The sequence below is a fragment of the Parasteatoda tepidariorum genome, chromosome 9 (genome assembly GCF_043381705.1).
Source record: "Parasteatoda tepidariorum isolate YZ-2023 chromosome 9, CAS_Ptep_4.0, whole genome shotgun sequence".
Lineage (NCBI taxonomy): Eukaryota > Metazoa > Arthropoda > Arachnida > Araneae > Theridiidae > Parasteatoda > Parasteatoda tepidariorum.
In genome coordinates, this window is record NC_092212.1 from 58,852,960 (window position 1) to 58,880,786 (window position 27,827).

Genomic DNA, 27,827 nt, shown 5'->3' on the forward strand with positions numbered 1-27,827 from the left:
TTCTGCCACAGGGTCACTATAGTTGATAGAAACAATTTTTCAAGTCGATTTTTTATAACAAAAAGTTGTTCTTTTATTAACTAGGATTAGTCCATGCATCAAGAGTTGGGCATTTTAGAGAGACAATAAAGGATATGTGTGAGGGGGCTACAGGCAAAGGCCATAGAAATTTGTTGATACCTTTAAAAAATCGTTTTGGACCCTTTTATTTATGTTTCACTGAGAACTAATAAACATATTGGTTTGAAAATTATCTGTCAAATAATCAAAATCAGCAAATAATTGTAAATCTTCTTATTCTATAAAAATTTTCATACAAATCTTTAGTGCAATGACCTAAAAAATTTTCTTTTAAGCTTAATAAAAAAAAAGTGGAATGATTTAAGGTGCTTAGATTTTTAGTATGGTCTGTTTTAGTAGGACCTAATTTAAGTTAAGTTAACATAGTTAGAAAACTACTCTCATGCATAACTCTAATTCTTAGTATTAATTCATTTAATAACCATTTAATATAAATAAAATATTTTATTAATAGCATTTATTAAAAACTTGTAATAATTTTTTACCAAATTTCTTTATTTACTCATTTCTTAAAATTATGAAAAAAATTGTAAATCCTAATTTTACAATTCAATTTCAATTAAATCATTAAAAATGAAATATATATTCGTTTTATGGATGGCTTTAACCCTTAACAATCTGAAAAATATTTTTAAAAAAAACTCTACCCTGGTTTGCCAAAAATTGCCTGGTCCAGCTTTGATGAGCATTGTTAATTAATACAATTACACCAGTATTTACATTTAAAAAAATGTTTATTTTTTTTATTTATTGATTTTCTTTTTTAAAACAGGTAAATAATTGGCACTGTAACTTGTGGTGCATATATATTCGATGATAAACAATCAATACTATTTTTAAAAATAGTCTTATGGTCCTTAATTTTCCAAAAAAAGTGCTTAATTTTTATTTAAAAAAGTCCTTAATTTTTGCTTTGTTAAATAAGTGGGAACCCTGTATTAGATACTATGTTTGTATATTTATTTTATGATTTTAAACATTTATTAAAGTTATAGTACATTGTGTAACAATAGTTTTATGAAAAATATATTAATGTTGAAATTTAAATACCTTAATATTTATTAAATAATAAGTAAAGTAACTACAGATTTATTGCTTCTTAATCAATGAGATGGGTGTGCCTGGTGTTTTTTTGCAAGGTTCTCTATACTGGGTTCAAAATTGGTCAGGTTTAATCTTAAATTCCCTAGAAACTCCACATTTAATTTATTTCTGTACTCAGTTAAGATTGAATTTACGTGACTGAAACCGGCTTCAACCATATAGGAACTTGGAAATGGCTGAGCTATTTCGTAAAGTTTTACATATTTTTGCGTTATATTTGTCAAAAAAATTTGCTTATTGTTAAATTTTTAAAAAGCGTCTTTCCTTCAAGATCCGATAATAATTCAACAAGCTCATCTTGCAGGTTGATGTCCACGTTTTCAATTTAGCTGAAAATGGCACAATAATCCAATCAGGGACATCTATGTTTTCCAAATCAACAAATCCAATGTTTACCAATTTGAGTTAACGATGGTACATAAATACTTGTTTCACCCGAATAAATATACGTTTATTAATTTATGTTCTATAAAGAAACTGATAGTAAGTCAATTCTAAAAAAATTCACAAATTTTACTTACTCAATTAGGTATATGTGATTTGCTTATTAAGAACTTATTTCTCCGACCCCCAGGCCCAGATTGACCCCAGCTTTTGTTAAATAGACCTCTGTGTTACACACATAAATGAATATGACTAGTAAATAGATGAGATGTGAAATGATCTACAAAACTAAGCCTGATATCTCAAGGTTTGCATTATAAAGATTTTCTGTATTTATATATGAAACTAGTTTAAAATTAAAACTAACACTGTCACTCGACAGAGAAATTGAAATAAACTTCTGAATTTTAAAATGAATGTCCATAGAAAACTTAGTTCTGAATAATTTTTTAAAATCCATTTTGTATCATCTTAGCTGAACTTTTAGAAAGATATAATAAATAAAGTGAAGAAGAATAATGCGAGATAAGTTTCTCTTTATTAATATTCTGAAAAATACAAACGAATCTATTTACAGAGATTATTTTTTACAACAAAGATATCTAAGAAAGATAATCATTTATTGAGAGGGAAAGTCTAAGAATGCAAACTTCAAAATGTCTATAAAAATAAACTTTTTTTTTTAAATTTTGATATTTCATATTAATAACAGTTGCTACAGATTTAATTCAAATACTCAAATTAATAATATGCAAGTGGAATATAAAATTTTAAAAGATAAATTTTTATTATTTTAAAAATGCAATTCATTATACACAAGTCTATCAAAAATAAATGTTTTCAACTATCCACATATTCACACATTTCTTTTGCAATGAAAATTCTTTGTTGCGAATTTATTTTACAAGTATTATTTTAAATGAATTAAAGAGTTGGAAAAGCAGCTACCTTTCCTGGAAATTACCTATATTTTCGATTAATTGTTTTAATTATTATTATTAACATAAATTACATAACGAAAGAACAACAAAAGAAAAATATCCATTTTTCAGCAGTGTTTAAAATTAATATTTCTTGTCAGCAATTTCACTTAAAATTTATGTGAATAATACAGTAATTAATTATTAATGCTATCACAGAGATTAACCTAAGAAAATGGATGCCACTTTTCTACAGACAAGAAGAGCTATCCCGATACATCACCAAGTATTACTCAACACTACTGATTGATAATTCAATAGATGAAGTTATCAATAATTGATACTCTCTTAATTCTGGCATTTGAGATCTTGTTTATAATCTCCTTATATAATACTTTACAGCTTAGATCTTAATACTTTTTCTTCGTTTCTCAATAGATTCTAAAACAAAAATAATGGCCCGCATGCTATTTTTAAAGTAAATAAAAATATATAGATATATATATTAGAGTATATAGATATATATATATAGATATATATATATTAGAAAATATATATTAGAGTAAATATATACATAAATAATAACTGTGATAAATGTAATTACAGTAGAGCCCCAATAATTTGATGCTCTCAGGAGAGGGGGTTTCCCAGATAATGGAAATCGTTAAAGAATCGGAGGATTTATTAAGTGTATAAATATTAAGACAATTTATTAAGTGTATAAACATTAAACTATGATTTAGATTCACTTTAACAACATGAGTCTCTAATCCAGAATTAAAGGGGTGTCGGATAACCCAAGTATCTTTTAATTGAGCGTCAGATAATTGGGGTTCTACTCTATGTGCTAAAAAGGTGACTTGCTACCCACCATTATTTTTCCTTCTATGGAATGTTCAGAATTTAAGGCATTATTTCTGATAAGCTAAACTTTTGAAATGTAATTCATGATGGTGTGGTTGCACCTCTTATAAAAACTGAATTAAAAGTGTTCCTTTTTTCTGACAACCGCTTAGTAAAATTAAACACAGATTAAGGATTGTCGATCACAAAACTACAAAAAGGTGTGATCACTAACACTTGGTACAAAGATCTGCAGAAATATAAGTCACTAGTTCTAAGGGATCAAAAAGAACCAGGTTCTTACAATACTCTTGTTCACTTAATTATATGACCTGCTTGGTATTGGTTAAAAATCACCCTAAGGTTAAAACAGAAGTATTATTGGAATGAACTGTATAAATAAGTGGTAACACAATAAAATTTTAAATTTAAGGAAATAAATAAAATGCTATGATGAGCTTAGTTTAGCTATTGAGCTAAATTTTAACTTGCTATATAGATTGCAATTCAGTTTCAAATTGATAAGAAACTATTTATCTCACACATCAGATTTCATTTCCTCTTAATAACATGAAAGCAGACTTTTTAGCTAGGAGATAAAAAAATTCAGTGATGAATTGCATCTAATTGGTAATATTTTATCAGAATAACATCAATTTAAAAGCTTAAAACATAATTTTCACCTAAAAATAAACTAAAATTAATTTAGCCTATAATTCGTATTTGTATTTCAGATGCAGTCATACATAAAATTTAAATTCATTTTGGAAGTAACACTTCTAGACTTTCCTTTGAATTTTTTTGTACACAATTTTATAGAATTAACACTTAGCTGCCAATAAAAGTTACAACTACCTATATACCATAAATGTGTTTAGGTAACAAATGTAAATTGTACAAGTTTTTTTTAAATCAATTTTACATACTTGAAAATTATGCAACTTAAATGACATATTTTCAAGGCTGAGTTAGTACACATATCGCAGTAAAGAAATGTCAATTAAGATACAAAAATTAAACAAGTAATCTTTTATGTTCAGATAATACATACAATATAATTTATGTTTATATATCGAATATTTCAGATATATCATCAAATAAGTTTTGCAACACAGACTAAAATTTTAATTCACTGTATTGAAACATCTATTTTTCACAGTGTTGTATTAAATAATGTTAATTTTTATCAGAAATAAAGATAGAATTAAAATAGTATTTTATATACTTCAACTATTTAAACTCGGTTTATAATCGGAAAGAATGTAACCTTAATTTTAAATGTTCTATGATATTGAAAAATTGTGTAAGTTCTAAATAGTAATAAAAGCAAGACACTAAAATTAAGTGAGATTAAAATGAATTATTTTTGTATGATAAAAATTCGAGTAAAAAGCTGAAGAACAATTTCATAACTACCTAAAAATTTTAGGATAAGTTATATAAAAACTAATTATTTATGGATGACAACATTTAGAGAAGAAAATCTGAACTAAACAATTAGCTAATTATGTAAAATCAAAGTTTGAAGAGGAAAACTGAAGCAAAATCTAAATTTAAATTAAATCTGCTATCTAAAATTAAATTTTTAAATTAAACACAAAATAAAAGTGGAAATTTTAGTTAGTATTTGTTACTGATTAATGAAAATTAATCAGTAACAAAAAACCTTAACATTAAGGTTTTTTGGTGTTTGCTCAGATGCATTAAAATGTTTAAAAAAAATTTGAGCTCCATATTACAACAGCAACTTAGGTTTTAAATTTTGTAAGTAAATGTGTGCTTCTATCACTTATTCTGCAATTAGAGAATTATTTAAATTATTAAAGCAACCAATTAATATGTTTTAATATTTTATTTATGGAAAAACTAGTGGATTTTGCTGACTGGATAGAATGCACCACAGGGAGCTATTTTCCATTTTCTTTTCAGATGGCTATCCATTAAAAATGATTTTAAAACTTATAAATACTCACAGTAGTCTAACAGAACCAACAGCAATTTTTTAGTTTTGTTTTAAGTCTTTAAAAATAAAAAAAATAAAAAAAAGACAAGATTTTGTGAAGTTGTCTCTGGGACAATTAAATTTTAGCCACATTGCAACTATGATTTTATAAATTATAATAAATAATGCATCTTGCTTTTTACATTATCAAAGTCAATGTATTTTATAACAATTAAAAATGTCAAGTAATATTTTGAATATCTTATTTGTAAAACATTTTTAACTATAAAATTCTAAGCTGTTAATATGCTATAAAATTTATTTTTATTCCTTGTTTGTAAATTAATACAAATAGAAATTCTGAATAACTTCTAATTAATACCAGAATAATAGGAACATGGGTGGCAAGGAATCAATTATTCCTAGACTAAACTAAGTCCCTCATAATCAGATAATTTTAATAATGATGATATCTTTTACTTTTTGTGTTTGTTTCTTTAAAAACATATCATTTTTATTTGTAAAGAGTTGTAAAAAAGCAGGAGTATGATATTAAAAACCTGTTAATGAAATAATGCTTAACTCTCAAAATATTGACCTTTAATACAACGAGCTAAAATATTATTAAAAAAATTTAATCATTAATCTAAGGATCAAAGAATATAATAATAATGTTTTTTAAATCAGGAATCACGTGCTTAAAATTATTTTTAGCTCAAAAAATTATGAAACATAATTAAAGCAAAAGTTACTTAAAGGTTCCAATAAAATAAGATCAACGCTATGAGCGTGGTTTTATTTATGATAAAAAAAAAATTTTAAACAAAATTTTTTTTATGCTGTTTTACTAAATTAGAAATTTTTTTAAAGGAATATTCAAAATAATTACAGTTTTGTTAGCAAGAATGCACTGTATTATCTAATTTTAGGTGAATAATCATAAAATTTTTTAGAAAAATAATTTAAAAGTTGCTTAAAAATAAAAAGGAATGCTATTTATTGTTAATTCTATAAGTAGTGATGTCCTGCACTACCTAATTTAAGCTGAATAATAATAAAAAAATTATGACAAATAATTTTGCATTTAATGCAAAATCATGAACATGCTGCAGGATTATAATTTAAACAAGAATATCACACAAAAATATTGAAATATATCACAAAATTTAAGTGGAAAATAATTTCAACACACATGTAAAAGATTAAAAAAGCAATTGTAAAACTCAACAAGTAGTCAAAATGTTACAACTTTAAAAATAAAATGTAAGTAATAGCATGAAACCCAAATATTTACAGATAATATGTATATTATCAAATAATCTTGAAATGCATTCTAATTAAAAATAACTATAATAAAAAACAATAAGTCTTAAAAAAATGAAAGTTCAGAGCTGGAAGAAAACAGGCACAAAAATTAAAAATTAGTAATATTTTAAAGAAAAAGTTTCTTTATAAAAATTGAAATTTAAGGCATTAAAAACATATGACAATGACAGTCATAGAAAAATTTTCATTTTATAAAGATTTAAAAAAATTACTTACCAGTAATTAAATATATTAAATAAAATTACATATTAATAATCAGTATCTATTAAGTATATTACAACACACACATCTACACTACATGGAAACGCATAGCTTAAACTTTATATAAACACAACAAACAAATGCAACAAGAATTCATCTCATCACAAATAAAAATAAGTAAACAACAATATGCAAATATGTTAAACAAGTTAATATTACTTACATTTTTTCTTCAAACAAATTAATTTTTAGATTTTTTTTCAGTTTTAATTTTTTTAAAAAGAGACATACAACGAGGAGAAAAAACTTAGCGCTCAGCTGTCAATTTAAGATCAATATTAAAAAAAAAAAAAAAGGATAAAATACCTTAAATGTCTTTTTTTTGTTTAACAAAACTTTTGAGATAAAAATGTTTTAGCCTTTAAAAATAACTTTGCACACTGTATGTTCCACAGATCTAAACAAAATTCTCAAGAATTAACTTTTATTTCTGCTTAAAATTATATGTTATACATATATAGGAAAGATAAAACCTATATCTTATTCTTCTGCATCTAAAAGTTAAACAGAAAATCAACTGCAGGTTATATTTCCCACACAAAGATGTTTTAAATTAAAACTAAATATTATACCAGCTTATAAATAAAACTAATGCTAGGTATCTGAATCTGAAGAATACATTAGGCTCCCGACTATTCGGTCTTGTAAAAATTGAGAAATGATGGAATTGGTTGTTTGCAAAACTCATAGAGGAGGAAAAAATGAGGAACACAAAAGCAGTGTACATTTTAACTCTTCCCATTCATTACTTTTCAAATTTATAACAACTTTTTACACGAAATAAACATTGACTATTTTTATATCAATCATTTACTTTAAAATGTGTAATAAGTGTTTTAGTTTTTATTATGTGAGAGAGGGGATAGAAAGTGAAACTTTGTGTTATCTGGCTAATTTGTTGTCCATTCTACCCTTTTGTCACATAAGAACAGATAGTCGAGAGTCTACTGTATTTAGAAAATAGTACATCTCTCACGATAAATATAACAGATATTTCAGAAACATGTATACAATACAACATGTTAAAGCTCGTTTAATCAAACTAGCAAATACAATTCAAAGATGAAATATTTAAACAGAAGTGCACACAATTGCACTTATTTACCATAATAGATACTATCGATCAATTGATCAGACTCACTAACAATAGCACAATTATGAATGGTATTTTTGGAATGTTGGTGTTTTATTGCTCTACAACGAGCCTCCGATTTCTTTTCGTCACATGAATCTGACGTTTCTATTCCAGAATCATCTTGGGCCCCGTTGTGTTTCTGAATCATTGTGAATTCATTGTTAGGTTTGCTAAACAAAACAGTTTGATCACCTGCGAATTTATTCGTTGTAGACTTAGGCATATGATTAACAGAATTGCAACTACTGCCGGAAATTGGACAGCAGAAGCATTTTGGCATATGGATGTTATTAAAAGAGTTCTGGGCATGATTATCTTGCAAGTCAAAGCTGAATTTTTGATCTCGCTTCATAGCAATCACTGGTGAGGAAAGGCAATTGAGTAGGACTGGTTTAAAAGGCGGCTCAGGATCCCCAGTTAATCTGAATTGAATCTTTCTAACAACCAACTCACACAACAGGTCGTAGAAATTCTGAACCTCTGGATAGCCTGAAATATTTTTTCACATTTATGTTACATTATATAAGAAATTAAAAATATGATATAAGGGGATAAAAGAAATATAGATTAAGGAGACTGTGTATTATACATTGTACTACACATTGGGTCAGTTCTCGAATATCTGAGAAACGGAGCTTTTGAAGCCCGCTCCAACTGTTCAGACCATGCCATTCAAAAACAAACTGAAAACTTACATCAGTTTTTATATTAAGAGAAGAGTGGAGATATTCTTTCCTTATCTTTTATAAATAAATGATTTTGAGTAGAATTCAAATGCTTTGAAAACAAATTCCTCATTTTAATACTAAATATTTAACAACGCTGCACTGGCAATATTTCTCTCTTTTTTTTTTTATCAAAAATACAAAAAAACATTTCATATAAATTTGAGATTTAAACTTTTTATTCTAGTTTAATCATCTGAAAGAAATATATAAAAGAATTATTATCAAATAAAGATATACGCCACATGAAAATTATGAATTGCATTAATCAAAAAATCAACAGTAAAAAGATTAACAACCATTAAACTCCTAAAAAGTTGACAATATTTGGTGTGGGCTCCGAAAGCTTTGTATCACAGAACAGACTCAATATTTATGTTACTTAAATAAAGAAAAAAATATATCAGAAAACAGCCATCGTGTACACCAAACCCTGTTTAGGTTCAACCTTCTTTATGTGTAGCAATCAAAAAGGCTCCAAATGCACAATTTGAGTCTATGAAATTAATCAAAATTTTATGAACTAAGAGTCAAGCTTATTGATTTTGAGGATGTTATGAGCTTTCTTACACAGTTTTGTGATTTTTCAACATGAGTGACTTAAAATAAATCATTGAAAACCTATGGTTATATAATGAACAATAGAATGTAAAAGCTGGATTGTTGTATTAGAAACTAATTTCAAACACACTTGGATCTCACACCTGTATGCATTTATAATGCTAAGCATTAAGTAAAATTATACTGTATATTTTTCCTATTACTTAAAATTTAATTTTTCCTTTTAATATACATGTAATTCTTTTTAATAATTTTTTTTGAATATATCAATTGAATTAAGCATGAAGATTAAAGGCTGATACTAAACTTCAAGAAAATAATATGATACTTTTTTTAACACATTATGAGCTTTGACAACATTTGTAGTATTGGTGAGCTCATAATTTAAAAATAAAGATTATAGAAATAAATATTTAAATAAAATTTTTCCACAAAATATATTTATTTTTTAAAGCAGTTCAAGCAGCTATTTTGAGCTTTTCAAATTAAATTGCGATTGTGTTGTAAATTAAAATCAATCAAGCTCTGCTATCAATTCAAGTAAAATTTTTTAAGCTATTTTTTGCTTTAAAAACATTAAACAATTGCTTAAATAATTTGAAAATATTAGACATAAAATATTATACCTGGAAATACATTAATGTCTACAATAGCATATCGACCACCTTTGTTATCAACAATGACATCTATATTCAGAAGATTTAAGCCAATAATGTCATGAAGGATTTCAACAATTTTATCCATAGCTTCTTTTTCAGGAAATACAGCTGGTGAATATGGTTCATTAGCATCCAACTGTGAAATGATAAAAATATTTAAAAATTAAAAGAGAATTCACAAGGCATAATTAAAATTTTAAATTAGAAAAGTAGAGTCTTATTTAAAATAAGACACTGAAATTAATAAAATGTTTGGATTAGAAACCATTAGCGTATATCAGTGGTTACCAACTGGCGGCCCGCAAAGCCTTTTTTGTGGCCCGTGAACTAAAATATATTAGTTGTCATTTTTTGTAAAAAATCTATATGGGTTTAAAGTACTTTTCTGTCATTGAAAAAAAAATTTTTTTTTCTTCATTTCTGTGAAATTTAACATACCAATGGTACAAAAAAATTTTTTTCTCAAGTTTTGCATCCAAGAAAATATTTATTCAAATACAAAATTAATCCTGCATATTGCTTAAAAATATACTTCTTATTTTAATTTGTAATTCAATACGCTTGTTTTGTACAACTTGATAAAAATCTGACGGTAATATTTAATGTTCCTTCAAACAGAAAAAAGTCCTATATAAAATTTTGACCCGCCATTTGACTGATGTTTTAATTGTGGCCCACGGCCATATGTAAGTTGAAAACCCCTGGCCTATATAATCATTAATATTTAATGAAAATGGCTAGAACTAAAGCACTTATAATTATTTCTAATTATTCATTTAAATATTTTTTACGTTCAAAAATATCTAAAAATACATGAAAAACAGTAAATCAGCATGAAAATAATTATGTAATGATTAATCACCAACTAATTTATCTTCTTTAGCTGATCATGATTAATTAAATATTAATTAAAAGGCTGTAAGACTGAATTTTTAAGACTTGTATCTAATTTCTTAGATGAGTGTTTTAAAAATTTTAGTTAATATTAAAATGATTGAAAAATTTATATTCAACTTTAATTTATAGTTAACTTATTTTAAAGGTTTTCAAAAATAACTTTATAAAGTTTCCATAAAATATAAAAAGGAAGTAAATTTTAGAGTAAAGGAAAATGTAAGATGAAAAAAAAATTAGTTTCACAAACCTCTGTCAATTCACATGCTGAGTGCGGTTTAGATATATCATTACTATCAAAAAATATTGTCTTCTGATCTAAAATGGAAAAGGGGAAAGAAAAAAAAAAATCCTTTTATTATATTTCTTACTTACAAGTTAAAAACAACTAGATTTAATAAAATTTATTAATTTTATTGTAGCCAAATAAAAGAAAAATTGGGAATAAATATGCTACATTGATTTTTCATATAGTACAAAGTCCCATTTCTGGACAATATTTAAAAATCAAAATAAACATAACTTTTTCCATTTTCAAAAAAAAAAAAAGAGTATAGTAAAATGAAATTATTGTTTATTTCTTCTTTCAACTTCTCTGATAGCTAAACATTTATTCCGTCTCAATAAGTACATTACAAGATTTGGAAAAGACAGGAGCAGTTAAAGAAAAACGAACTTTCGGGAGAAGAATAAACTATGAATATTGGGGAAGCTAAATAATAGTGTTTGAAAAGAATATCAGAAGGAATTTTTGAATGGCTCGTTTTTTAATGTTATTGTTTAGTGTACTAATTCTTTACATTATAGAAGAAAAAAATGTAATTTCATTCACAAAAGAGAAAGTTCAAATCCCTGTCATCTCACTTTTATTTATTTTTCATAAATATATTTTATAATACTAAACATTCCTTAGTTCTTTAATTGTCATTCAACCTATAAGAAAACGTTGATTATCATTATCATCAATTCATTATTTTTTTCATTGAATAACTCAAAATTTGTTCACATGAAAGATCTATAACACAGAAAAAATCTATTTTCTGAATAATACAAAAAACTTGAAATACAATCATCCCTGAATTAGAATGTATAACTTTATGCAAAAAAAGCAACATTTATCTGTATTTTACCAACCACAATCATTAGATAGCTCTTATTGCATATTTATTGCAATTCCATCTTTGTTTATTAAGGCGCTTAAAAAATTATCAGGTTTACAAAAAAAATCATAAAACTGAATTGAATAAAAAATAATCATATAATTTATTTTGTAATAAACATTTTCTCATAAATTTTGTTCTGATTTAGAGCTCTTATCATGTGTCTTATAAAAACCCATAATTATATAGCTTTATAAGCATGAGTGCATTACTTATGGATTAATCTCATAATTATAAGATTATTACACAATGCATATGATAATTAATTCTTATAAGAATTATGATAAATAGTAAGAGAAATTTTGCTTACTTAAAATATAATAAAATAATTATTAAAATAGTACAATTGAATGAGGTTTAAAAACTCTTTCTTTATCTAATTATGATTTTAAGTCCAGATCTAACAAATGTAGAAATTAATTCAGAATATATTAAAGCACAAATGTATACATAAAAGCATTTTTTTATATTGAAAACCATTTCACATTAAGCTAATCAAAATAAATTAATAATATTATTAATCTGGTCATCAATATGTACAGATATGTAAAAGAATATAAAGAAATGTAAAGAATTAATTTATAAAGATATGTACAGAATTAAGCCAACTAAGAAAACTTTAATAAATTTATATTACAAATGCGAAACAGTGAATGGCCCCTAATAAATTTTTATTAAATTTTTAGTATTTTTTTAATGAAATGATAAAAAAAGAATTTAAATAATTTTAAAATTTAAATACAATGAGTATTGAACCTAAACATTTTTGTCAGAAGTAAATTCGTATATGGTCCCTACACTCATAATATTTAACAAATCTGAGATAGTTGAATTTTTCACTTCAATTGTTTTTACATCAAATCATTAATAAAGATGAATTAAAATTTCTTGGAATGACAAATTTGAATAACACAAGAGTTTTGACAGAATTTAAAATTGTGAAAGTCTTTCACTTCATATTTTGTTAAAATCTTGTCTCTAAATATTATTGAATTTTTTCATAAAACAGATTAAGAGCACCGAAAATTTTAAAAGTAATAATACAATAATAAAAGCAATAAATAAATAAAAAATAACAAAAAAAAAGTATTGGATGGTCCTTCAGATAAAAAATCTCAATTATCTTTATTAAATTAAATGAATAAAAGGGAGATGGAAATTATGAGGATTTTGGTACTGATCTATAAATAGAAGAGTGCTAAAAGGCAACTTGCTTGCCAGTGATGAAGACGATGACGCTCCACCAATGATCAAAGTAACAAGAGAAATCAAATTTTCCTTTGCTAATTAAGAGAATCAAATTTGACAAGGCTTAACTGGTCCCCTGCAAAAATTCTAAAGATTTTTCAAATCGATTTCTGAGGGCGAAAAATGAAGCCTGAAATTGAAAATCTCTTGCAAAATGCAGTGAAGTTGCACATGAGGGTGTAAGAATCCTTCCCACTGAATCTAGCTCAGTATACACACATGTGAACCCGCAAATATTTCATCAAAGATGTAAAATGATTGGCACCTTCATATGCTACGCAACGACGGTACGTAGAAATGGATTGTGGTTGAATGAAGCATGAAAACACTGAATAGAACAATATGTATACCATGCTATTTGCATAATTTGTGGCAAAAATCGACACGGTAAAGAAAGATCTCATTTTGGAAATGGCAAAATTAAGCAATTTTTAAAAATATCCAATAAAAAAATACTCCTCAAGGTTTTCTAAAAAACGAAAATAAGCACCTTTAAGCACTTTTCAAAAACACTATGCACCCTGTTGCATGAAGTAAATGAAAACAATATAAAAATATAAGTGCTAAAAAAGTTTTAATTACAAAAAAATTAATAAGTAGAAAAATTACACTTACCACTAGCATACAAATTTTTCAGTGAAGGTCTTTCAATTATGAAATATTTATCACCAATAATTAGCAGTTTATAAAGGACAGCATTATGATTGATTATCTTTTGCACAACACAAGGAGGGGAGATATCCTTCAAACCTTCTTTGTTAAAGATAAGACTCATCTAAAAAAAATGAAGAGACATGAAGTACACAGTTTCAGCATTGATTAAAAAAACAAAAATGAAATATTTTAATTATAAATTAAATATTCTTCAATTATATCTTATGTTTATCACATTCAAATCAAAAATATTTTGTGAAATCAAGGATCAATGAAAGTTTCATTTTGTTAAAAGAAGTTTTTTTAATAACAGCATAGAAAATGCGAAGGGAATTCTTTTTTTCTTATGATGAAGAAAAATTTTGACTCTTTAATGCAACCTTTCATTAATTTATTGTATTAACGATATTGCATTTGTAATATTCATATTTGTATATAAATTATCACACTTATATTAGTCTTTGTGTGTAATCGTAAAAATCACAGCAATAATTGCAAATCATATAAATCACAAGTAATCGTACTTATCTTTCTTTAAACTAATGAGCTTTACAAAAATAACAGAAATAATGGCGATGATTAATTCAAGCTAAAAAAAAATTAATCTAAATATCCAGTCACAAAAAAAGAAGACTTAATATTTAAATGATGGATGGTGCAAAATTGTTCGATTTAAGTTTGTATTAATTTTAATTTTCTAAGTCAGGAAATAATAATTAAAATAAATAGTAAAATACTAACAGACAATTAGATAATTAGATTGAAACATTTCTCATTGAGAATAAATAAATAAATAATGCAGTTTCAATTCATGGTTAAGATTAAGATTTACTGTTGCAAACACGTTAATAATGTTTAAAAAAAACTTTAAAAAAAAACAAAAAAAAAACAGCTAGATATTTACTTCAAAAAGATTAACTACATAATAATTTTTTCATTTAAAAAAACTCAAATCGATAGGAGCATTATTTTTTTTAATTAAGTTTGAGTTTAATGTATTTATTATTAAGTATTCTGATGTTTATTAAGATGAATTAGTTTGCAAATACTAACTAATAAACAAATTTATAAAAGATTCATACCTGATGGGAAATAGGTGCACCATGAGCTAATGTAGGTTTACATACTGAAATAGAATGAAATTTTAATTTATTTTACATCATCTATTTAAAATGTAAATTATTTTTAATAAAATATATTAGTGTTGTTAAGTTTGATAATTAACACCAAAGAGTTTAAAGAAGAATTTTAAGAAATTGCGAAAATATATTCTAACTAAACTAATATATTTTTACTTGACTAATATGACAATTATTACAGACTATATACTAAAATTTACATTGTCTAGCAGCACTAAGAATACTATAACAGTAGCTTTACTAGAAAATAAGTAGGGAAAATAAAGAAATATTTTTGTACAAGCACAAATTTAGTTTTTCTCAACTTTCTTTTTACAGAAATTACCTTTGTTATGCCTTTTCGTCACCTTCAATACTGTTTAATTTAAACCATTGGTTCTCAACGGGGGCGATACCGCCCCCCTGGGGGCGGTGGGAGTATGCTGAGGGGCGGTGAACTTGTTTTGGGCAGTAGGGGGGCGTTGGGTATGTTTTGGGCGGTAGGGGGCGATGAGCATGTTTTGTCATTCAAATTTAAAACTTAGAAATAAAATTATTAAATTAAGATTTATTTAATAAATAAAATTAATCTAAAATTAATATTAAAGAAAAAAGATTAAATTAATATAATAAATAAGGATTATCCGATACACCGTTGTACCAGCTATAAAACAAACTTAAAAGACACCTATTCTTCGATCCAAACCAACACAGCTCAGCGCATGAGTCAGTAGTTTTTGCCTCTGATTCATTCAAGCCGTGCATGCGCTTTCATTATGAATGTTTGACTGGACCCGTGTTTCTTAAGCTTCCTTGCGGTTTTTTGCCCAGTTTTGATTAGTCTCATAGTTTATTTGGCCAGGTACGTGCGCGAATTAGTTCTTTATCATAAATTATTTATTAATTTTGAGAAATAGTTGATTTTCTTTCATCGTCTGCATTTTGCTTACACTAACAATGTCGATTGACAAAAAGAAGTGTCATCAATACAGTGCCACGTGCTTGAAGTTGGGATTTGTACAATCACTGTTGAACTCTCAATTACCCATGTGTTTACTTTGTAATAAAGTTTTATCTAATGAGGTAATGAAATCATACCGTTAGCAGCAGCATTTGCAAAAAACTTATCCTGACAAACAAAATATAGATTTGTCACTTTTCTCAAACACATCTTGTTTCACGTTTCTGAAGGCATCTTCGGTCTCAGGGTTACTAGCAACCTCATCACAAAAATGAGATGATGGATTGATAGCTTCTTATAATATATCAAAATTTATAGCTAAATGTGGGAAAGCTCATACCATCGAAGTAGAGTTGATACTGCTGGTTATCAAGGAAGTTTAAGTAACTGTTTTACACCAGCCAGCCGCATCCAATGCAATAAAAAAACATCCCATAAACGACGATTCAGTACGGTGACAAAATGATGAGATGGCCGAAGACGTTCAAATTTCTTCCAGAAAATTTTTGATATCCAACGAATTTTTCCTTTAATTTGATGAATCAACCTTGCCAGGTAATGTAGGCATAGGTCCGGTTTGTAAAGGTAGGAAACATTATTCAAGATATGCTTTTTGCAAGAAGCTTGATCATATAGATATCAAAGGTATATCTATTTTTAATACTGTCGAAGATTATTTTAAAGAGAAAAACATTCCTCTTGCGAATATTATGTCCATTGCCACTGATAGGCTCCTGCAATGGTGGGTTGACATCGTGAGTTTATTGTCCTTTTGGACAGGGTGGTACCAGGGTGGTTTTAACTGTTCACTGCGTGATTGACAGACAGCATTTAGTAGGAAAAAATCTCAGTGACCGTTTACATCAATCATTGCAATATGCCATATCTGCTGTGAACAAAATTCACAGTAATGCTGTCTATGATTGATTATCCAGACGCTTGCTACTATAAACCGAGATTCACTGGCTTTCCAAAAGCTTCTGTCTCAATAGGTATTGGAATCTTTTCGACTCTGTGCTTGAGTTCCTCGAAAACAGAAATGTAGCTCTGAGAGACAGATTGCTAGAATTTATGAAATACTTTGGCTGATTTATCTGTAAAATTTAATGGCGGTTAATTTAAAATTTCAAGGCAACGAACTCAATTTGATCCCTACAAAATCAGTTATTTCAGCCTTTCTGAAAAAACTCATTTTGTGGAAGCAGAATTTTGGTTGGAAAGAGTTCAGCCAAGCAGGTGAAATTCTCTCTGATGACGCATAAGAATATTGTCAACACCTTGACTCTTGGCACATGGACTTTTCTGACCCTTTTAAAGACGTTTTGTTCTCTAGAAGTCCCTCAATGGACTTTTGAGTTTTGAACCCTTTTGTAAATATTGAAACAGCAGAGGTTCAGATTTACGAGGAATTGGTCGAATTTTTAACTAATAAAACTTTAAAATGGTGATCGTGTCACAGAATTTTTGCTAAAAGGTAACATCAGTCGTCTCTATCCTGGACTGTAGACAATCGTTAAATTTTTTTTTTAATTGTCTTCCCTGCCTCCTAATTTGTTGAACGGGGATTCAGTACTGTTACGGATCTTGTCACAAAAAGGAGAAATCGACTTGAAATTGTGCAACGAGGGTATTTGCGTCTTCATCTCACTAAAAGTATTAAACCGAGTGTTAAGGAATTACTGTCTGAACCATTAAGTACAATCATCCCACTAACATAGTTACTTGAATGTTTCGTTAATATTACTTTTTAGTGGAAAAAATTATTTTGGGTGTTTTTTTAATTATCTAATTAAGAATAAATTATTATTTTTAACTATAGGTTTCTTTGTTGTATTTTTTTTCTTCATTAAACGTATTTATTTTGATCATAACAAATAGACTGTGATTACCTGCCGTGAGAAAATTATCTAGTTAATTTATTCTTTTTTTAAAAACCAAACAAATTTAAAGCGTAAAAATATTGCTTAAAAATTTTGTCTTTCATAACACAGCACACGTCCCTCCGTTCCCATGCTCTAGTCTAAATAACAAAGGGGGGCGTTGAAATGTTTTTTGCTCCTTGAGGGGGCGGCAACATTAAAAAGGTTGAGAACCTATGATTTAAGCATAGACAATCTGTATGCAACTTATACTTGTGAAAAACTGTCAGTTGTGGAAATGATTCATTATTTTCAAATAATTAGCAAAAGCTTTAAAAATGATAATTTCCTGTTTAAATGGACCACACAAACTTTAGCTAATGTCTATTATTACACAAGTGAAAAATGAAAAAGTAAATACATTTTCAAACCATCAGGACATTTTAGTAAAATGAGAAAAACAACAAAAAATTATTTCGCAATTAAGTAAAAAAATAATTGAAATTGATCATACAAAATGGATTATACTAATAATAGTATACTAGGAATTATTTGATAAAATTTTTTTGACTGATGGATTTTTGAGACAAAAAGTTGAGAAGAAAATGCATGACACTGATTAGTTTAACCAGGTGGACAAAAATTATGCATTCCTAAAAGAATGTAAAAAAAAATTAAGAACACAATGCATAATTTATAAAAAAATAACAAAATTCCATTTCAGAAATAAAACACTTCAATATTAGAATTTTTAATCATATTGTGCGAGAGTATAATAACAATAAACACTATGAGAGGTTCCAAAAAAAAATGAATATTATAGCATCACAATTATAATAGCGTAATAATTGAGAAACAACATAAAATATTCTTTCATTTAATAAAGTTTGAGAAGAATACCTTACCTATAGGAAAATCAACACCAGCTGCCTTCATTTTCTCCAAATTTACAGAAACATTTTTGGTAGTCAACTCAACAAATGGTGGAATAAAAACAAATTCTAAAGAGAGAAAAATACATCTCTTTTATAATGACATTAGAATAGTTGACATTTTATTCACTTACTAGGAGGCTTCGCCCCCTGCTTGCCAACCCCCCGAACTGCTTTCGCAGTTCATTTCGGATTGCTTCGCAATCCGATGCTCGCTTTACTCGCTCATTGGATACGTTCTTAACGTCTAGCTTTTGTATACTTTTTTGAACACTGAAGTTCCGAAAACTTTTCACTGTAGAAAATTCTAAACCTGTACATTTCAATATTAATTTGAAATTGCAAACAGTTCACATATTTTTCTTAATCACACTATTCTAAATTTCAGTTGCTGAGAAAAGTAACTGTTGTAAGTTTTGTTTTAAATTCTTTCCCACAAAAGGGCTAAAGCCATGTGTTGTAAAACAATATGAAATAGTAGTCTGCCACTGAACGCCGGATGTAAAGCATCGGCTTCGCTAAAGATAATTTTGTATTTTTAAGTCTCTGAATGGCGACACCCTAATATGGAATTTGTAAAATAAATGTATATATTTTTGATTATTGATGAAGCCCATCATTTTGTGTTTTCATCAGTGTTCAGAAGCAGAACAACTATAAGTTTTTTATTTTATCACAAAAATATAAAATGTATAAAAAACAAAGAAAAGAGTAAGAAAATGAGTATAGTCATAGAAAAAGTTAAAATTATAATATAGTATTTGTCAGTTAAAATAAAACTTTTTGTTTAAGTCATTGTTAACAATTCAAATTTCTCCGAAGCAATTCTAAACCTTAATTTTGCTCACTACGTGCTCTTGCGCGCCGAATCCAATCAATTAAAAATGAAAACTGTTGCCAGCGCGAGAAAAGAAATATCATCGGTTTTATTGATACATACATACGTACGTATTAGCGTTTTATATAATATAGATTTTTTACAGATAAGCAGCTACTAATGGTAATTTTATGCTAGATATCCAATTAATTTTTTAGCAATAACAAAAGAAGCATTTGCCCCCAACTTTTAATTTTTAAAAGATTTCAATTTAAAGATCAATTTTACACTTTATTCAGGATTGTACCTTGCTAATTCAGTAAATTTTTACACAAAAGTTTCAGCTTTTATACTGTGAAAGTGTCCATATAATGTATTTAATTTAAAACTTAAGGCTGCATTTATCTGATGTTGCAAAGTGCAGTTTGCAATAAACAGATTGATAAGCACAACATAAAATAAGTTCATTTATTGAATGAAATTCTTATTAACAATTAAACATTTTCAAGAAGAAAAATTAGCAATGTTAAATGTAAGCAAAAAAAAAAAAAAAAAATCACAAGAGATTTTAGTTTGCTCAATTATAATGGGGAAAAAAATTACCTTTCTGGCAAAGTTCACTTTCTGCAACCAATTTATATTGTTTGTAACGATCAAGCAGCTTTCTGACATTGGCCAAAATATCAATCACTATTAGATTTGGATGATTATCAACATAGTCCTAAAACAAATATAAAAGCTAGAGTACTAAATTCTAATCAAAACAAAAATTTTAATCAGGGTTCCCTCTCAATTTCAGAAAGAAAAAAATTTCCTGACTTTTCCAGGCATATCAGGTAAATTTCAATGAAAATCAATACCATATTTTATCTATGCTAGGAAATTTTTCATCAGAAAATTTTGATTCTTTTATTTGTAATACCAAGTATTAGAATTTCACTGTAAAATAAATATTATATGAGGAAGGAAGCATTTCAGTTTGACTAAAATGTGCAACTTTTACAATAAACAATTGTAATAAATGTTAGAATTATTTAACTCAAATCTCAACAACTGAGTACTGTTACTGGCTATTTTAAGACTGTTTTTTTTTTTCAGGTATAATGAAGGAATTTTCAGGTTCTTGTAAAAAAATTGCAACTTTCCCTGACCGTTCCGTGATTTTTGGAGTTGAAATAAAATTCCCTGACAATAAAATTCCAGGCTTTCCTTATTCTCCCTGACCCGTGGGAACCCTGCTTAATTCAAAATATATTATAAACACAATAATTTTAAGCTATTTATGTGCTCTTTACTTTGTTGGCTTATTTAATTGTAAAAATCGTAAACAATTGACTAGTTACTATCAGAAACAAAATGGCTCCTCAGACAATTTTTAAGAGAAATATTCTTTTTAACTCATTTAAAACAGACAGAGTAAAATTACAACAGTAATAACTGATTTTAATGTCCACTATTTACTATTTTAGTACATAATTTCCTTGATTTTTTCTATTGTCTGTCAGATCCCAAGTGATTAGTTACTTGTCTTGAATTTTAGATTTTCTTTTATTAAATTGTCATTCACAAAATTTATCCCTCAAAATTGGTTTTTATAATCAGTTTTAAATGAAATTATAATGTATATCACGAAATTATAATGTATCATTTCTATTTTAACTTTAGTGCAGACTATCCATAGAAATCCATCACGAGGTTAGAAAAATTTTCTAAAGTTAGAGACTTTTCAATTCTTGATAAAACATTTGCATATATTTTGGCACTCTAACCAATGCAACATTTATAAGTGCCTGGATCTTTCAAAAACCTTTGAATATTGTATTATGTCATAAGTTTGATTTTTATTTAACAAGAAAAAGTGTTTGTGGTGTCAAATATATTCAATGATAGATGCATATTATAAAGCCCTGATATATGTAAGTTTTAGCATTTAAATTAACATTTTATGCATATTTTCATCGTTATTAAATATCTTTCAAGAAAACATATATGCATAAGTAAAATACATGAAAAAACTGCGATGGCACATTGATTAGGCCACTGAGCTGCCATCATGAAGGACGAAAATTCTATTCCTGATTGAAGCTAGAACCCCACGTAGCTCTTAATCTTTGGGAACCAGTTAGTATGAAAAATAAAAGCAACAGGTGTGCAATATAGACCATGTTGCCACCAACATGCTATTGGTCTCAAAATTATACTCAATAACAGTCCTTGATTAACAACAGGAAATTAAAAGAGTGCTTCACATTAAAGAGGGTTCCCACTCAATTTCAGGAAAAAAAATTCAATGACTTTTCCAGGTATAACAACAGGTAAATTTTAATGAAAATTCATGACATAGTTTATCTAAATCTTGCTATTTTTCATGAGAAAACTTTGATTTTTTATTTATTTTTAGTATTAAATATTTGATTTTGTGAGTAAAAACATAAGAATGAAAAGGGAAAACATGGAAAAGTTTCACTAAGAGGTGGAATTTTATAAAATAATTGTAATATATGTTAGAATCACTTAAATCGAATCGCAATTACTGATTACTGTTATTGACAATTCTAAGGCTGATCATTTTCCGGGTATGATATAGGAATTTTCCAGTTTTTTTTTTTTAAATTGCAACTTTTCCTAACTATTCCCTACTTTTCAGAGTCAAAATAAAATTCCCTTACAATTCTAGGTTTTCCCTGTTCTCTCTGACCCAGGGGAACCCTGTTTGAAATATAAAAAATACTTATTAATAACTGTTAAATTTATTGCTTATTTGCTTTCAGTTATAAAAGGCAATTAAACTTGGTGGACTAACTTCCAGGTTCTTAATCTATGACTTTAGGCAGTAACATAATCAGAGAGGAATATTATATATATATTCAGAGTATTGTTGCTCGTTATTTCTTTTTCTTTTGAGATATAATTGTGAAACGTTTTGGGTCATAAACTTACCTGAAATGCTTTGCAAATCTGTTTTGATTCCTCATCTCCAGCATCAGCCTTCACAACTATGTCAGATATTTTGTGTACAATTGCATCAAAAGGTCCTTGCTCTTCCAAAGGTTTCCTTAAATCAATCTGAAATTGAAATGACAAATTTATCATACCATTTAATCATAAGTCTTTTCATAAATAAAATTTACAGGTCATTGCAATTTATGCATAGAAAAAAAAATTCAGGAGTGCAGTAAATTCTCAGAGCCTAATATTTCCCTAGAATAAAGTTTTATTGGTTTGAAATTTCCCTCAAAATCATAGTGTTTTTTTATAATAAAAATAGCTTTTTCAAAATAGTTTTAGAAATTAATGTTTGTATTTTGATTTTTGCTACAAAAAATATCTTTCAAGCATAAAAAAATATTTCATTTCACTTTACTCAATTCCAGTGTTTTCACTATAGCGCGAGAACGCGAGAATCTCGCATATTTTTTTCTTTTCTCGCATTAAAAAATGATTACCGCGAGAAATTCGCGCATTCTATAAATTAATTTCAAAATTCGCGAATTTCTCGCATTTTGGAAAAAGCTTCGAATTACGTCATTTAGAATAAAATCCGTTTCACATTTCTTCCTGGATCTTCATTATTTTCAACACTTGCCCCGTTATCTAGCTTCCCTCTTTACTAGCATTGTTCAGAACCTTTTCGAACAACAGAGCACAACCCCTCCGAACCACGGAACCACTTTCAGAACACATTTTTCTGCAATCACGTGTTTACTGTAGGTATGGTTTTTTCATGTAAGACGTTCAAATTTTTTTATGCACTAATGTAAGATGGACAAATACCTAGTAAAGGCAAAATTTTCTATGATGATGCAGCAAAAATATTCAATGCTTTAAAAAATAGAAGGCGTTAAAAATGTATTATAATAAAAGAAATTTTTTTTTCAAGTCTATTTGTATTTTTTCAGTTTTTAGAAATCTCACTTAACTTTCTGAAATCTCACCCTGTTTTTGAGAAAGGGTGAGAAATTCTCACCCATTTTTTTTCTATGATGAAAACACTGCTCAATTCTTGAATTAACTAGCACATATTAAAAATAACATAATTATAATTTGTAAACAGACACATTTTTTTTACAATAAAAAATTCCGAAGCTATCTTTTTTAAAAATTTAATTAGAGTAAAAATTTTTCCAGGCACTTCCTGAATCTCCCCCGAACCTTGCATGCATGATTGGGCATATACTGCACCCCTGTACTCGGGGTAATAGAAGTTTGTATGCAATTAAATCGTGATACCAAGAAAAAAAATCATTACGAAACAGAACAAAATTTAAACAATTTCAAATAAATTATACTGCTGCTAACTAAAAATATATTTATAAAATATGAGAGTAACATTAATAATCCTAATTTTAATAAAACTTTCAATACAGCAATATACTAAAATACCCTTATATACAGTTTAAATTAATTTTCAAAATTATAAATTTAATTACACTTAATAAAAAATTTTTTGTATTTATTTAAAAATATTTTATTTTAAGAATATCTAATCCAAAGATGAAACACATAGCAGTTAATGCAATGCATGTAACATAACTAATTTCTTCTGTAGTATAGTTTCCGGTACTCATTCTCGTGTTAAATGATTTATCATTAACAGGGGTCTGTCTAGGTTTTTCTGAGAGGTACCTATTTTGTGAAAATTTAGACATAATTTGTGAAAGATTAAAAATTATATTAAAAAATCAAACCAAAAATAGGGATTTATTGTTTCTTAAGGGATACAAAAATAAAATTTTAAGAAAAAGTATTTTGTGAAATTTCCTTAAATTGAATTTGTGAAACTACCGTTTTTCCTAAAGTTGAATTTGTGAAGGTACCGCTAAACGGTAGTAAATTCGGCCTGGACAGACCCCTGATTAAGAAAAATACTGCAAAATTGAGAACAAAACCTTTTGACCATATAAAAGCTTAATTTTCTAGCAACGAAGTTTGCACCTTCACATTACAATTAACAGATCATATTCATCAAATAAAATAAACAAACTCAAAAATAATACCTACATACCTTGATTAATTCAAAACCAGCTGCCCTAAAAAATAATAATACATAATTATTTAAGAAATTAAATCATTGAATACTAGAATTATAATTAAACTATCAAAAATGGAATGTTTAAGTTAAAAGCAACACATGAAAAAGTAGATAACATTTTCTAATAAAAACTGATTTTAGAAAAATTTGATAAGGACAATACATGGAAATATGAAGATCTTTCTCAAATAAGTACTCGCGGTATAATATCAAAACTCTATGCTACTGTGCCAAGAATATCACTAAGATATTGAAAGGGGGAAAAAAATAATTGATTTTGACATATATATTTAAATTAGACAATTGATTACATATAAATTGCAGACAAAGAGTTATATTAACTATGAGACTCTTTTCATTTTTTCATGCAGACAAAACAATAAAAGTTTAAAATTAAAACCTTTGAAGTAAGAATTTTTTCTCCATCTTTTAACTTAATATAATTTACAGACAAAATCAAAATACAGTTGATGCTTGCTATAACAAGCCTGAGATGGACAAAAATGAACATTTTAAAGTGGGAATGTAATCACAAGTGCAAAAAAAATGCCATAAACATAACTCAGAGTGCTTAAAAAATATACTTCACTAATTTTAATAAAGCTATTCTTCATTTTAATAAAAATTTGGTAACTAACAGAAAAATTGGAAATAATCCAATTTATTTTCTATATTGATGGAAACATAAAAATACCCTTTAAAACACAATTTTATAGCTGAAAAATACATTAAAAAAATGTGCTGCTTTTCTAAAATAACATACATCAAAATAATCATGAAGACCATACTTTATTTAAAAAATAAACTAGTTACTGACATCTCAGGGGGGAAAATAAATAAATAAAATTTTCAAACAAGAGCAATTGATTGATTTATAAAGTCATTGTAACTTTTGAAAAGAAAGTTACACAGATTACAAATGAATGTAAATTACGACCACTTAGGAACAAAATTCATGTCATTCCTCCATCATTCAATGAGGATTCAAGATGTTTTAGTTTTATATTTATATAGTAACATAAATAAAAATGAAATTACATAAAAATGAAGAAAATAATGGTTTAAATAATATATATAAGTCTTTAAAATAGAACGGTAGCTGTAATGGTATGTTGTAGTTAAAGAACATGGACTATATATGGGTTATTTGTAATAGTTTTGAATGGAAATAAATTGTACTAAATATTCTAGCTTTTATTATAATTGCATCTTTTCATTTGGTATAAATGCTACCTGCAGCTTCTGTCATTCTTTTTTACAACAAAAAATTTAAGCTTTAACAGTATGGTTATTGATTAAAATTTTTTTTTTTTAAATAATTAGTTGATTAAAATCATTTTTCTTTTTCAATTATTTTATCAAAAATATATAAAATTAATACACATAAATAATAGCATGCTAATTTTGTTGGTTTTAAGAAATAAGAAATTAAAGAAAAATTATTTAACACACTAAACCCAATAATTTAAAAGTTATATATGCTTACAAATAAAAAATAAAGAACCATATAAATACACATCACTTAGTAATAATAGTAATAAAAAAAGTTTTTTTTTTATCTAACATTTTTTGTGGTATAATTACATTTTTAATAATTGATCACTCTTATTCAAATATAAATTTTGATAGTTAACCTACCATTAAGTTTATCAGTAATTATATTTAATTCATAAACTAAGTTTGCTACCTTATGTTTTTAAAACAAATTTAGTTTTTCTATTAAAATATTATATTACGGAATATATTTATAATATTTAAAAAAAGAAAAAGAACGAAAGTTAAAAAAAAAGAAGGAAAAAAAATGCATAAACCAAAGATATTATCTGTTTTGTCAAGTTAATTTCAAAATAATTTTTTAAACCACTCTGATAATAAAATAATTTTTTTCTGAATATTCTCCATTTTTTTTTCAAATACATTCTAGTATTCTCTGCTGCTTCTAAGAAATTACTCTATAAAATTATTCCAATGTATTTTCAAAAATAGTTAATAGCAAAATAACTTAAATGAAATGCATATATCTGTATGGAATTTTCTATGACATAAAAATTTTCATTAAAAAATATATATATATATATTTAAATTGCTAAATTTGTATACACTGTTTTTGATAAATTATAATAATAATCAATATTTTTTTATTAATCAAAAACATTATTTTTAAAAAATATTACTTGCTTTAAATCATAATAAAATCAATGATTATGATCAATCAATCATGTCAGTAAATAATCAATATTTAAATCTAGTGATAGCTTAAACTGCTCATGCATTACAGTAACTAATGGTTAAAACTAAGCAAGATTTAAGTCAGCTGATTATTTAACCACGTAAAAAATCAAATGACAGTTTATTTGTATCACAATCTAGCCTAGCAATTTGATTATTGTGCCCCGCCTATAACATAAAAAAGGAAATTAAGTTTTGATAGTGGTCAGCAAACAGTGATGGAAAAATAATCCACAATAAAATGCTGACAGAAATTTCTGTTACGCTTTTATCATTATTATTCAAACATTTGTCCTGGACAAAATATAACTGCACTAAAAAAAAGCACTAAAATATTAATACAAAGTAGCATAATGTACCCCTTGTTTAATTAAAATCTTACCTAAATACATCTGCCATTTCTACCAAATTAAATTTCTTTCCCTTCTTTTCACTAAGCCAATAACCAACACGGCCACATGGTACCGAACACATCTTGCTTATTAAATTAACGATTGAACTGCAAGAAAAGTATAACATCTAAATAATTTATAACAAAATAATAAATTAACAGATTAAAAAACTACACTTACACTGAAAAAGGTCGATCAAAAGAGTTTATTACTGCAAACGATTAAACATGCCAATAATTTCCACGCCCATCCGTTTCATATTACCGATTTAATGTCAGCTGGAAATGTAAGACGAAAAAAAATACGCTTGTATTATAAATGACAAGCAACCTCATTTATTTTTAACCTCCGTATTATTTTCTTAATTATAAATTAATTGCGAAATTTATAACTTGACAAACCAGATGTTCACAGTGAAGAGTGAATAATTGCGAACTATGTTACGAAACGGAAAAGAGCGGAAAAAATGAAAATAAACAAACATTTTGATTTTGTTGCCAAATTTCAAACTCTGTTTAATATTAAATCACGCAGCGAAAAACAAAAGATATAATCAAATGTAATTTCGATTTATTATTTTTCTTGTTAAA

At 26.7% G+C, this 27,827-nt stretch overlaps 1 protein-coding gene across 1 annotated transcript; it reads right to left on the reverse strand.

The window, feature by feature from the left end:
- Window positions 1-2,088: 2,088 nt before the first annotated feature.
- LOC107453142 (inositol-tetrakisphosphate 1-kinase) lies at window positions 2,089-27,705 on the reverse strand. Its single transcript, XM_016069838.4, has 11 exons — window positions 27,418-27,705; window positions 27,228-27,344; window positions 24,590-24,614; window positions 22,525-22,650; window positions 20,188-20,305; window positions 18,741-18,836; window positions 14,980-15,023; window positions 13,859-14,018; window positions 11,086-11,153; window positions 9,909-10,077; window positions 2,089-8,485 (listed from the first exon to the last, which is right to left on the reverse strand). Exons 2-11 carry the CDS (start codon window positions 27,317-27,319, stop codon window positions 7,959-7,961), a joined length of 1,425 nt encoding a protein of 474 aa, XP_015925324.1. The 5' UTR covers window positions 27,320-27,344; window positions 27,418-27,705; the 3' UTR covers window positions 2,089-7,958.
- Between the last annotated feature and the right edge of the window lie 122 nt (window positions 27,706-27,827).

Excerpts from the sequence above, each read along its gene's own strand:
- LOC107453142 (XM_016069838.4), bottom strand. The coding sequence starts at position 27,319 with ATGTGTTCGGTACCATGTGGCCGTGTTGGTTATTGGCTTAGTGAAAAG. Across the intron at positions 22,651-24,589 it reads CTGGTTTTGAATTAATCAAG|ATTGATTTAAGGAAACCTTT; the intron begins GTATGTAGGTAT and ends TTTCAATTTCAG. Across the intron at positions 8,486-9,908 it reads AGACATTAATGTATTTCCAG|GCTATCCAGAGGTTCAGAAT; the intron begins GTATAATATTTT and ends AAAATATTTCAG.